The sequence below is a fragment of the Varanus komodoensis genome, unplaced genomic scaffold (genome assembly GCF_004798865.1).
Source record: "Varanus komodoensis strain SLA01 unplaced genomic scaffold, ASM479886v1 scaffold68, whole genome shotgun sequence".
NCBI lineage: Eukaryota > Metazoa > Chordata > Lepidosauria > Squamata > Varanidae > Varanus > Varanus komodoensis.
Window position 1 is genome coordinate 1,925,405 of NW_025336321.1, and position 14,016 is coordinate 1,939,420.

General features: G+C 46.9%; 1 protein-coding gene across 1 annotated transcript; it reads right to left on the reverse strand.

Moving 5' to 3' along the window:
• Positions 1 to 9,039: 9,039 nt before the first annotated feature.
• HOXA1 (homeobox A1) lies at positions 9,040 to 10,604 on the reverse strand. The gene is made up of 2 exons (XM_044450771.1): positions 9,956 to 10,604; positions 9,040 to 9,395 (listed from the first exon to the last, which is right to left on the reverse strand). Exons 1-2 carry the CDS (start codon positions 10,602 to 10,604, stop codon positions 9,040 to 9,042), a joined length of 1,005 nt encoding a protein of 334 aa, XP_044306706.1.
• Positions 10,605 to 14,016: the final 3,412 nt, after the last annotated feature.

The following is a 14,016-nucleotide window of genomic DNA, read 5'->3' on the forward strand; positions in this document are numbered from 1 at the left end:
GGGTAAACCATTACAATTTCCCTTCTTTTCTCCCCAGTCTGACAAGAAATGTGGTGGTTGTTCCAAATTCTCTTGTGTTTACATAAAGGAGTATGGAGGTTTATCTCTCAAAAAGAGAAATCAACAAACTATTTCTGCCCAGGAGGAGAGAACTTGTTATACTTCACTATTAGAACAGTTTACATCTGTAATGTTCAAAAGCAGCCCAGGGACACAGCAATAATTTGACAACAGACATCAAGTGCAAGCCATACAGAAGTAAATACCCTAATATCCAGCAGTAGGTCCAAAAGCTAAAATGGTTCTGTAAAAGTAAAATTACTTAAATGTTCTTAGCTTTCCTTCTCTGTTCAACAGTCATTCAACCTATCCATCTATCCACCTTTTATCTTCCTCTGTAGTAAAGTAGTCCTTTTAAATCAGGGTAGAAAATACACTCCTCCAAATTGTTGGATTAAAATTCCCATCAGTACCACCCAGCAGGGCCAATAATTATAGGTGATGGGAGCTGTGATCCAATACCATCTCTATAATACTGATCTCTTCAGAGATTCTCAGGTTAAATATTCAACATTTCCCTACGCCATATCTATTCATTTTGCAATAGATATGTATTAAACCCCTACCTTTCTTATCTGCAATCCATATGAGTTTTTAAACCAATGCACTCTCATTCACAAAGAAATGGGTTTGAACTGAGGTTCTCTGAGTTAAATTGGTTTGCAAGAGGCAGCCATTGCCTTTGTCTGGTTCTGAAATGGAAGAGAGTTGATAGCTATTGAGATTTTATCTTCATCTTACCCACAGTTTGCATAACCAGGGTTCCCCAATGTGGGTCAGCGGTTATCAACCTGTGTTTGGGCTTGTGAACCAGTTTTATTACCATTTCTGCACTCAGGAATAAATTACTGTTTTTATCACAGTGCTGTTGTAGGGCCAACTCCACGACACACTTTGAATGATGAGCGCAATTGGAAAGAACCCTACATCTTTGTAAGGAGAATGTAATCGGGGAAACAGCTAAGTAAGCAATGTGTTTGCACACCTGCCAGTTACAACTATCACAAACCAAGGGAGTTCTGCTATTGGCATTGAATGAATATCAACTGTAGAGCACACATGCAGATAAAAAGCAAACCAAGATTTGCACCCTCTCATTCAGGAATTCTAACATGGGTCAGTCTGGAAGATTTTCTTGGAGGTTGCTGCATTTCTGGATGTTTCCTTTGTGGTTCTTTATTTACATTTTTGCCCAGTGGAATCAGCGTGGCCCTTTGCTGCCAATAAGCCCTCTTTCCTTATCAGTTAGGCTCAGGCCATGCAGACACTTGATTCAGATTATGATCTCGTGGGCCATGCGGTCTATCTGAGTGACCTGAGCCCAACGTATTGGGGTAGAATTCAATCTATGGGGAGATGTGCCTTTCAATTCAGTAAGACAGGGGTTGTATGCATCTTAGGCCCATTGAAAGTAGCAGCATTAACTTCATGATGGATTATCTGTAGCATGAACAGCGATACAGAGATGGCTAGGAAGCCATGCACAGAAGAGAATATTTGTGTCTGTTTTACTGTGTATACTCTGCAGATTCCCTGTATCTGTTCAGAAGGAATGAGTTTCTCATTCTCTTGAGAACTCTTTTATTTTCAACTCTTTAACCTGACTGACTTGTATTAAGCAATAATAACTACAAATTAAATTAGTAACTCAGTTCTGTGTCTGTATGCCCAGAAGTAAGTCCAACTGAGTCCAAAGGGACTTATTTCCAGGTGAGTGTATGTAAATATTGTACCCTATATAGTTCAGTAACCACAGAACACTTCACATAGCGCATGTACCTGTAAAGTGTGTGTGAGAATTGTGTGCGCGCGTGTGAAATAGAGACTGTTGTTTTCTTAATTTGCATTTATTTATTCATTTGGGAAGGTTGTCTGTTTTTAACTGAAGAAGTTCACTTTAAAAAATCTGAGTTTAAATGAGTTTTTTTTAAACAAACAAGTACTTCTAGGCATATTTACCTAACTCAGCTAACATTTAACTTTTATGTTCTATCTACAACAAAGTTAAGCCAACAAAAATAAATATCTTAAAATTCTATATCTGTGTGTCCTTTATTGCTAAATGTGAATACCATGCAAAGGAGATTTGATATCGATAGCTAATCTCCAAAAAGTAAATTTCGCTATTGCTAATGGAACGCCATCCTGTGAGGAACAAAAGCAAACAAAAGGAAATTTTGGAATGTGTTCAGGAGCCGAACCACGTCCTTGCAAGGTTGATGCTTAAGGGATTTGCAAATATCTCCTGCATTGACATTCGATGGGGACAGAGACCTCTTTAGAGGTCCATGGGCGATTGTGCCCGCCATCCTTTTCCCGGGAAAACTTCAGACTTTACATTTCCAGATGTTACTTCTAATATAGGTGGGGCGTGAAGTCCGCCTACTTCATTTAGGGGCTCTAAAGCTGCCCCACTGCTGGCGGGGGGAAGCGATGCTCAGAGCAAGGCGCGGCGTCCAGGCAAGCTGGTCGCCCGGGGTTTTCCCCGCTCCACGTTTTGGCAAACAGGCAAGTAGACCGGTCCACTTTTTCGCCACCCCGAGCCAACTGGGCGGCGCTGCGTCCAACACACAGGGCAGCTACGGGGAGATCGTAGGGCTTCACCCCCTTTCATCCCGCAGTTTACCTTCGCTGGCCGAAAGCCAACGAGGCTTGTTGAGGATCGAGCGGCGCCTCTTTCGGACGCCCCCACAAGCCAGAATCAAGAGATGCCGCCGGGCCCTCCTCCCATTCTTATCAACTCAGAAGCCGCGCCTCTCCCCACTCTGCAACCTTTTGCATTTCTATCGATTTCATATCTTCTGGATGTTTTCCAGACCAAGGGATAATGATCGGATCTGGTTCTATTGAGTTCTCAGTGCCTTGAAGAGCATTTTTTGAAAATCCTCCCTTAACGATTTCCAAACACATTTCCATCCTAATCCCAGTGGAATCAAAGAGAGGGGTGGAAGAATCCGGGGGTGTGACAGGCACTATGGAAAGGGTCCCAAATAAGCATGCCAGTAAGAGCAGAACCCCTCCAAGCGCCCATCGCAGGTGTCCTGGTTCCTTCGGAATCGCAAAAGCGACAACTGGAATTAAATTGAAAGCCAGGTTTGCCCTCTCCCTAGTCTGAGCCACCTTTTCCTACGGGCATCCTGGCCTCCATCGGTTTGATCGAAGCTGCCTCATCGAATTCCTCAGAGGACCTGGGAGAGTTTATGATACACACGCCATAAAAGATGGAATTTCAACCGTGAAAGACAGCTGAAGAACATGCCTGGAGACCACAGGAATGCTGGGGGGCGGGGGGGGAGGGCGAAGGGGGGAAGGTTACAGAGTCTTGGTTGCATTTTACGATGCATCTGAACAAGGTGTGTTCATCTATGATTTAGATGTGTGGGGGTGCTTTGTTTTTAATTATAATTTCCCCGTGCATTTTATTTTCCCTTCATCTGAAAAGTTTGAGCATTTGTATTCTACCACAACGGATAGTTATTATTTTATAGGTGATGATTATATAGATGCCACATTCTATCCCTCAGCCCCACACTGCAATTGCCCAAGCAATATATATTTTCTGAAAACCATTTGGCTTAGTTCAGCTGATATCCCTGGGATGATCCAGCACTGGGAGAGAAGCATCTTCGCTTCGAATGTTCTCCCGCAGTAAGAATGTTCGGGGACACACTTAAGAAAATGTTATCTCTCTACCTATCTGGAGGTGCATCTTCCCCCCAGACTCTTTCAGCATTAACCACCTAGAAGAACAAAATAACAATTAAATCTATTTAGTAACTGAAAAGAAAGTGCAAACTAGCTGGGGTTATGGGCAATAATTCCTACTCACCAATGTGCTAATGAAAATTAGATTCTACCTCAAGCGTGATCTGCCACTAGAAAAGGACTAATAAATTCCTATTAAGAATGCATTTATGCAGTGATTAGGTGAACTTTGACCTCTGGCGAGTCGTCGCAATTAGCCTCAACGTGCAGCACCTTCAAATGTTCGGTTTTTGTGGAGTCCCACAGCCCCTTTTGCCACCCTTCAAATTACAGGAGGAGAAGGAGAAGGAGAAGGGGGTAGGATGGTGCAAAAACCTGTTCAAGAACTTGCCTCTCTCTGATCCACCCCCCCCCCCACACACACACACACACACAGAGAAATATACAATTCTCGAGAGCATCCCTAGGGAAATATTAAAATACTAACTCCATTCTTGGCACTTGCAGGCATTTTTTAAGCAAGTTACATTGACCACAGTGTGGCTTATTTTTAGGAATGTCTGGACGTCAGACTCTCTTTCCAGCTCTTCTTTGCGTGAGTGAAGCCGTCTGGGCGGCCAGTCCTCAGCCCAGCTACTTTGACGCATTAAGATCTAGGATGGATTGGTTTGGAAAGAGAAGGGAAGGAAGGCAGGAAAGTGGGAAGTCCATCAAATTCACTTGGTAGATCAGCTGGATACGTTTGATTCTAAGAAATACATTTTCTGAGAAGTAGCCTTGCACTAAAGATAGTGGAACTTGTTTCCCAGAAAATTGTGGAATGCCAGAGGTTTGATCTGTTTGCATTAAAAAGGCTTTGTTGCAAATTATCTGTATCTCTTTCTCTCATTTTTTTTAAACTATACCGATTTTAACTAACATTATGGATGAAGAGAAGGCAAGGAAAAGCAAGCGCGATCTTTGCTTACCAGCAGAAGAAAATGGTTTTAGTTTTAAGTAAAGGAAGCAAGCTTAGAATTAGAATAATAGGGAAAATGTTTTTTTCTGGGAGGGGTGTGTGTGTGTGTGTGTGTGTAAATAATTGTTGCCTTTAGCAGAGAGCTGAGATAAAACCATTGGGACCCATTCTAAAGTGACCCATCACTGAATTCATTTTGCTTGAACTTTCGGTGAACCTGAGATTAAACAGGGGTGAGCAGCTAAGCAGTTTGTTGTTAGCTGCCTTTTCAACAACCCTTTTCAGACTGAGTAAATATTGATCGCTTTCAATCTGATTGCCCCAGAGAAAAACACTGGGCATTTTGGTGTAGCCTCCAAAAGTAAACTTTAAAGGTGAACAACTTTTTTTAAAAAAATCCAGCTTCCTGCTTGAAAGAAGAGACTAAACTTCATGTGGAAGGCAATAAATGCCTTGCTGTAAGGAACCAGCATCAAAAGCAGCTCTGCGAACACCATCCTATCCAGCTAGCCTAATTCTGTGGTGGTGGTTTCGAGGAAAATGTTCATATTATGAGTTCCTATCCTCACCCTTCCATATCCTTTGACGCACTTCAGGGAATTGGAAAAGGAAATATGCCCCAAATTACCTTGTCAATAAAGAGAATGTGAAGAATTCATTGATCTGTGGATCTGATAGTTGTGATTAATCTATGTATTCATTCCATTGCAGAGATTCAGTTCTGCACATTTTGAGAGGAATTAGTGTTTTGAGTCTTCATAACAGTTTTCTTAATCAATTAGCATCAATCCAGTAACACCTGACTCCAGGTGCTGCAATCCTATACACAATTATCTAGGATTATGCATATCCTAAAGATGGTCCTATGTTGACTAGATATCTAGATCACATTGAAAATCATCCTCCAAGAATTGCACTGAAACAAAGATGGCTTTATCAAATACGTTTAGGATCAGTTAGGCTGACAGTTTTCAGTTTTAGCATGTTTTTGAGCTTATTGATCAATAAAATCCAAGGCAAGAAAAACTAAACTAAGGAAAGCAGTGGCACGTCCTTGTGAAGGCAGATGTCTTTCTAGCAGCTAAGTCTTAACTCTCCCCCGCTGTAAGAGAAACGGCTGAGGGAGTGTGCTTAGTCCCTGTTCCTTGCATGCCCAGAAAGGTGATTCTTGTATGACCCTATACAATTAAACAGGGCTTCTTCTTGGCTAAGTTAGAGTAGAAGTGCAACTTTAAACTACAATTCAAAACCACACTGACTGGGGAGCGAGCCCCTCTGATCTCAGCGGGGCTTGCGTCTGATAAAGTAAATGTTCACAGTGCCAAAGGGGGAAATGATGCTGGAATTATTTGGGAGCACGAGCCTGGAGCAGCACGGGAAAGAGAGAAATTTATTCCTAGATGATTTCTCTATAAATGCTGAATTTGTTCTGCAGGAACACTTATGTCGGTGCTCCTTAGAGTTAAGATAGTCAATTGTTATCTTCGTAAAGGGGTCATATTAGGACAGCTTCGCAACACTTCTAGGGAGAGGAGGAGGAGTTCTTGCCAATACTGTTTTACTGTTCATCCTTTTTCATTCCAGCCGAGGGTTGCGGGGTGGACCAAGCTGTCAAAAGGGCTCGGTCCGCATCGCTAGCGCGCGAGTTTTCGGAGAGATTGCAGTCCTCGGCGCCATTGGCATGCAGATGCCACTCGGTTCACTTGTAAGGCTCCGGTAGAGAAGGCCATCTGTTTGGCTTTGTAGCTTCACCCCAATCAACAAAAGGTAGAACTATAAGGCCGGGCAGGAGCGGGGGAGGGGCGGGGGGTGGAATGAAAGCGAGGACTCCTCCCGCTTTGAAGTGGAGGGGCGGTGGCAAGATCCCTTTGGAGACAAGCCGCGCGCTTTGGCAGGGGCCTCGCCTCGTTTCTCTTGATATGGCCGATGCGCCTGCAAATCAAGACTTGTCTGCTTTGACACTTCAGCGGAGAAAACACAGCCGGCGCACGCCAGCTCTCTCTGCAGAGCTCGCTAAGATCCTTCCCTCCTTTGAGGGCTGGGAAGCGGTTGCACGGGTCCCTTGACCAGATTGCAGGGAAGAGGTTAAGTCCCCCTCCCCAGGCTCCCCAAAATAGACACTGTTTCAAATGGGTTGGAATGAAATTCAAAGGACGTGGATTATGACTCATGGCTAGAACGAGTCTGTACACAATCCACCAAGACGCTTAAAAAGAAAGAAAGAAATGGTTGGAAAACCCAAACAGTTAAAAAAAATAAAATAATAAAATGTGTTAACTTGTTTGCAAGCCTTTCTGACATCCACTTGCCAGAACTTGTTTTTCAAATCATGGGGAAATCGGTTAGGGTTGTACAAATATGCTGGCTTGCACACCTGGGATAAGAAGTGTCCTTAAAATCGGATCCTCTCCCCCCTCCCTCTTTTTCTTCTTCCCTTCCCCCCACAACTTTGCGCCCTGTAGATGTCACTGACGATTTAGAAGGGAAGGAGTGATGCTGGGTCAGTAGGATAGCTTTATACCCAGGGATAATGAAATGTGACTCTCTTAACTGGTGGCTTGTGATGTGAGGAAAGACCGGCTGAAGACAGCTTCTGCTTTTGAAGAGGACTCTGTTTACACATAGGTCAATATTCAGTTCGGGGTGAAAAGGTTAGCACTTGACCCAGGAAGTTCCCGCAACGGTGATTCAAAATAGCTCTAGTTCCTTCACTCCCCTTCTCTAGCAGGAAAAGTTAAACAAGGATCCATCTCTTTCTACTGATTAATTATCCTCCTTCGTCTATCTTAGGGCTTCTGCCATCAAAGAATTCTGCCTAGACCAAATGCTGGAAAGAGAAGTTTGGCTAAAGCCACTTTGGCGAACCTAAGGAGTGCTGAAATAATAACCTCCACCATGACCCCTCCTCCCCAGAATATACTGAAACAAATAAAAACCTGAGATATGAGTATATTTATTACAGAGATTTGTAGGACCCGTAAAATTCTGCTCTGAGTTCCGTTCTCTATTTCACAGAACTTCAGAACCTTGAATGATTGTACAGAAAAAATCAGAAAGTACTTGATCACAAATGACAACTGATAGAACTCAGTATTAAGTTAACTTAGTACATCAAAGCTTTGTGCATCATGCAAAGTTTCATACACGAATCACATAAAATATACATTCGTTTGGCCATTTGTCACATTCAGGAAATTTGACTGAAAGACTTCAAGTCTAAAGTAGGGAAAACGTGAAAAGAGGGAGGAGGCGTGGTTTGCTTCCCATTTTTCTTAATGGTAATATTGGGTTGGAATGACCCAGCACACATTCTGGGGAAAATAATTGTTGTGGGGGTGAGGGAGGAGACACTAATAAGCAAGGTTTATTTAAAAAAAAAACCCTAGTGCAATTTCGACTTTCTCTTTTTAGATCGTTCAAAGAAATGGGACTACTTTATGATTTCTGAGGTATCTGATTGAGTTGAACAAGTTTTTTTATGACATCCTCACATTTTCGCTATAAAATCGAATCAAGTTTTGAGAATGTAACCACCCTGTTTTAAGCTCATAATCTATCTAAACATTTCTAGAAAATCTGTAAAAAGATAAATCTCTTGGACAAAGTATTTACAACCAACAGACGTATATCATACACACAAGAAAAACAAACGTTAAATTAAAGGGTGAACGTTGTAGAACTCGTGTAAACGTTTTCAATAGTGCATCTCTTCGTGGAATTGAGTAGGTCTTCTGTATCTTTGCTCAGAGGAAAACCTACAGAAATGTCTTTGGGCAACTTGATTCTGGCCTAATAAATTCACATGATTGTTCCCACAAATAGTCTAGAGATGAAAACAGATAAATAAATTCACGTCCTTAGAACTGAGGAAGGGGAAATTGAAAAGGGCTCCCTCAGTATGATTCTGTGTAACCTATTAAGGCCGCGGGCACAATCCAGCCAAAGCGAGCTGGAGCTGGATCCCACTGATTTCAACGGGGTTTAAATTAGTCTCGACTAAGTCCCGTCCCATTACTTTCCCTGGGCTTTAGGAGCGACTAAATGTTGCTGGAATTTACCCACGGATTTGGAGGACACTTCCATTCCAATCAGGGAGACTCGCCTCCAGGTCAAAGTGGCTCAGGGCCGGAGTTCGGGTCTCTTTCGGTCTTCCAGCAAGACTCGGAAAAGAAACTACCTGGAGCCAAAGCAAGAAGGGGTGGGGGAAGAGACCAGATACGTGTTTTAAAAAAGTAGTTCGGACATAATCAGAGTACAGTTCGATTGTGCGTAGGCTGGGCGGGGACTGAAGGCGCAGCAGCAGCAGCGTGGGGGGCTCAGTTCGAGGTAGCAAGTGTGTCTGAGGTAGAGGAGGCCGGCGAAGGAGTACATGGGCAAGGACTGGATTTCTCCGACGACTCCTCCGTTTTTTCCTCACTTCCCGTGGGGGTGGCCGGCGAAATGGGGAGCAAGCCCTCTTTCTCCCTCTTCTTCTGCTTCATCCTGCGGTTCTGGAACCAGATCTTCACCTGGGTCTCATTCAGCTGCAAGGAAGCCGCGATCTCCACCCGACGGGCCCTGGTGAGGTATTTGTTGAAGTGGAATTCCTTTTCCAGCTCCGTCAGCTGCTTGGTGGTGAAGTTGGTGCGGACCGTGTTGGGCTGCCCGACGTAACCGTATTCCCCCGCTTTCCCTGCAAAACACACGCACACAACCAACAACAACACAGGCCGCACATGAATGAATGAACCCAGGCCGATCTGGAGGTGAGCCGAATCAATCGCCAGGTGCGCGCAGGTGAAAGCAACAGAGGGCCAGCTCTTCGCGTCAAAGCCACGCTGCGGACCAATCCTCGCCAAGTTTATTTCGAAGTCAGTCCGGCTGAATTCGCGTGGGCTAACTTCCCAAGAAGTGGACTTCCTTGGGGTCAGTGCAGCGCAGAGAAAGCAGCTATTTGGGTCGTGGCAGGCTAGCCCGGGGAGTGGTTAATGCATAGCCCAAAGGGGGAAAGCACCCCCAGCACACACGCGCGCACACACGAGTGAGCATGTTTATCACAACATGACCTTTTCGTGTTAGGAGATCGGCTTCCCTTCAGGATCCCAACCACACCTTTCTTCCTTGGACACCTGGGGCAGCCAAGCTTAACTCGTAAACATCAAGCCAGCCAGCCAGCAAGCCTAACACGAGACCGCAAGCTTCCTCTCGAAACTTTTCAAAGTCGAGAGTGATTGATCTTGGCCCGTGACTCACCTGTTTTAGGAGGGTTTCGCTTCACTTTCATCCAGTCGAAAGTCTGGGCTGGAGGAGAGGTCTCTGAAGAAGGAGAGCCGCAGGTTTCCTGGTGGTTCGAGTGGAGAGGAGACAAGGGGTGGCTGTAACCGGTCAGGGGCAAGTTCTGCTGTTCTTCTCCATAAGAGGGGTGGATGTACTGAGTGGAGCTCGCGGTGCCGCCAGCGTAACTCTGGGGGTGCTGGACCATGGGCGACAACACGCTTCCGCCAGAGTAGGGGGCGGGAGCGCACTGGGGGTAGCCCCCGCTCATCTCTGCCTCTTGGCTGAGTGGGTAGTGGCCGTAGCCCCCCGCGCTGAAATTCTGCGCGCCATAACTGGGGTGCGAGTAGGACATCCCCAGATTGGGATGGTGCTGGTAGGCGGAACCAGTCTGGTGGTGGGGATGGGGGCTGATCGGGACGCCCCTGCCCACTAGGAAGCGGTCGTCCCCGTTGCAGCTGTTGGCACTGACCGCGCACGACTGGAAGGTGGCTGTAATCCCATGGTCGGGGTGGTGGTGATGGTGGTGGTGGTGGTGGTGGTGGTAGGCACGGGAGGAGCAAGTGGCGGACTCGCCGTTGAGGATGGGCGGATAATCGAGGAAGGAATTCATCCTCGCCGTGTCCATCTATCACCGATTGACCGGCTCTTCGGAGTCCTGGGTGACCGTGCCAACTTTCTCACTTCCTCCATGGGGGCCAGAAGAAAAATGATATGAATGTACAGTGAGACGGCGGCCACGTGAGGGAGGCAGCCAATGGCTGCTGGTCCTGCCAAAGTTGCCCTGTTCCTTCCTGGTGATGGATCACCCTGGCTGTGGCATTTAAATTCCAAGCGCTCCTCCATCAAGGTGACGCGCAGCCACCACCAGCACCACCACCTCCCTCCCCCCCTCCTCCCTCCCCCTCCTCCTCCCCGTCCCCAGTCAGTGCGCTGGGCTTGGAGAGCCGGGCCAGAGAGGCAGTGCGCGCCCGGGCGCTCAGCCTGAAGCAGCAGCGGCCCCGGAGCGGCCGCCGGAGGGGGCTGCTCCTGCGTGGATTTGCGGAGGAAGAGCCTGGCTGGGCAGGTAAGCAAAGGGACGACTTCGTCAGCCGGACGGGGCTCCGGGGCGAGGAGCCGCCCCCCTTTGGGCTGCGAGGGGATTCAGGGAGCGCGGAGGGACGGCTGTGGCTGCCTCGCGCTCTCGACCCGCACGGCCCGGGTGTCTGCGCGAAGCAGCCTCGTCCGGATCCCTGGCAGGGGCGGGGAGGGCCAGGGGACGGAGCGGCGTGGCAGGGCGAGCGTGAAGTGGGGGGTGCGGGACACGGAGATGGTGATGCGGCGGCAGGACGGGCTCGAGCTCTGCCCGGCGCCGAGCCCTTTCCGGAGAGCCTGGCGCGCGCGTGCACCGGCAAGAGTTAAAAGGCGCTTGGTCCAGCCTCCCGCGGTGATTTGCATGGAAATGAGCCGTTTGTTCTGCCAAGGCAGCGCCATTGTTCGCCGCCGCCGCCGCCGCTTCTGCTGCTGCAGGCAGACAGGCGGGCTGGGAGGCTTGATGCTGCCCCCGCACCGCGCGAAGGCTGGACGGAGAGCGGCGAGAGATTGGGGAGGCCAAGGGTCTGGGCCGAGATCGGGGTGGCTCTGCCTGGCGGCTGGGAACTGGACAGTCCGGCCCATCAGATGCTGTTAGGTGCGGTTGAGGAAGAAGCGCTTACAAAGGTTGCCAAGGAAGCGGTCTCAGATTCTGAGCCATCAGCGCGCCTGTGCAAACTCTCGCTCTCGCTCTCTCCTCCTCCTCTCCTCCTCCTCCTCTCACTTTCCCCCATTTTCCTGCCTCCCTCCCTCACGCACAACCTTTGCCTACCTCAGTGTCCTTTTCTTCTGTTCCCTCCCACCCCACTTCCAATAAATACACACGCACACAGTTCCAAAACACGAGATCGAAGGCGATGCTCTGTTTTAAAATACCAACACCTGATGACATACCCAGCAGGGGAGGAGACTAGAAAAGAGGCGGGGGCCGTGGCGAGAGCAGCGCGCTCCTCCAAGGGGCTGGTAGAGCGCTGAAACAAATGGCGTTGGAAGTGGCCTGAACTGCTATTTTCCTCCTATTCAGGCCCAGCTGGTTCTTCTCGGGGCATAAATCCCATTTCCACTCAAGTCAAGGAAGGGAGAGACATCTAAGTTTTAATAGATGTCAAAATGAGCCAAGGGAAAAGTTGACATTTGTGTAGATGGTCCCACAGAAGCTTCAACTGCTCAGAAGAGAGGAGATGTCCAGGGAAGATAAACAGCAATCCTTAGCCCTTTCTTCTTCCAGAGCATCATGGATACTTCGCAAAGTCAAACTTGACAAGAATAGTTAGCAAGTTAACATTTTAGGATCAACTGATTGTTTCTATATCCATTAAATGAGAACACTGTTTTCCTTTCTAAAATGCAGATGATGCTGTTCACTGTTTTTCCTTAACTGGTTTGCTCCCTTTGTGCTTACCAATTAATCACCAAGTCCAGCCTACCTTGAGCATCAAGGTAAATATGAATCACTTCTGACCAGGAGACTCAGTGGAAGAATCTTTCATGCATTAAATGAGTAGAGTTAAGCTCTAGTTGTAAAATACTTCTTGTTGGCTGGACACATGCACCCTATATTTACCCTTAACTGTTCTCTGCTCCTCCTCTTAAGGAAAGACAGGTCATACCTCTGCATCATTGAGGTTGGAGAGACTGTGTAGAATATATCAATGGACAGATTGATGTCCATGATCCTCAGTTGCTCCTACAATTGTGCAGGGCTGGAGCATGGGTATTTGGAAAGACATTGATATTAATGGCTTTTGTAGCAAAACCATTGGATGTAGCATTATTTCATGCTTAAATGAAAGAAAATGTATCTGTGGAGGAATAGATTAACAACATTTGATTTAAACATGACAGTTGCCTATCAGGATTTATATAATTATCTGCAAAGTCGATAGTTCAAGTTGGCCTTGTTCCATGAATTAACCAGAATAGATCATCATTTCATTTGGGTCCCTTACTATTGGCCCCAAATCTGTCTCTCTATCCGTTTTCCCATTCAGGCATTCTTTCCTTACAAACATTTTCTCTCCCGTTCCTGCTGTTCCCTGCTCCCTTCAACACTTTCCCCGTTTTTCCGCCATTGTTCTGAGGAACTCTTTCCCTTTTGTTAGATTGTCTAGGGCCTAGTGCTTTGCATTCTGAAGCCAACACAATTCCTCCGCTTACCAGAATGCAGAAGGGAACAAATGGGGAGGGGGCTGGGCTGAGAGGACAGAGGCTGTTGCCTCTTGGTGTGGCAAAGCAACCAAAGTTTGCGTCCAAGTCTGATCTCTTAACACACAAGCACAGTCCTGCAGACTCGCACAGCATTGTGGCCGTTTCACAGTCCGAGGTTTCCTCCTCACTCTCCCAATCCTCCACCCTTCATCTTGCATCAGCCTTTGTTGTATCCACTCATTTTCTTGTTGTTCTGAATGCTGTCCAACCACTGGGGTGTTTTGTTTCCCTGAAGGCTGGAAGTTTCCAAAATGTTCCCCCTACCGTACCTCCCAGATTTCTGAGTTCCAAAAGAATAGTTCGGATTCCCACATACCCTCATCAACGTGATTATTTTCATGTGAAAGAGGAACTCTGTATGTCTAGGCATATACTGATATCTAGGGGAAATCTACTTAAGGGTGTGGGTGGCGGCTGGTATGTGTCGAAGGAAGGAAGGAAGGATTCTTTTGTTCCTGACGCTTGTTGCTCCCTCACTTGAGCAGAAAAGCGCCTTGCCTGGAAACGAAAACATTCCAAAATGTACTACCTGAATGGAATTCCACGTCAAAAAAGAGAGGACCTCATCCCATGCAAAGCAGAGCAAAGCCAAAAAAGCAGTGGCTGGGGGTGGGGAGAGAAAAGAAAAGGGCCAGGATTCCCCGCTGCACCTGAAGCTTAGCCAAGCTGTTGTTTTAACAGAGTAATAAAAATGAATTATGGCTAACCGCCTCCAAGCTTAATGGTTTTAGACGGGGATCCCCAGCCTGAGCAAATACGTA

Bases quoted from the DNA above. Each gene is read 5' to 3' on its own strand.
- HOXA1 (XM_044450771.1), bottom strand. From the start codon at position 10,604: ATGGACACGGCGAGGATGAATTCCTTCCTCGATTATCCGCCCATCCTC. The intron at 9,396-9,955 runs GTGAGTCACGGG...TGTGTTTTGCAG, and splicing joins GCGAAACCCTCCTAAAACAG to GGAAAGCGGGGGAATACGGT.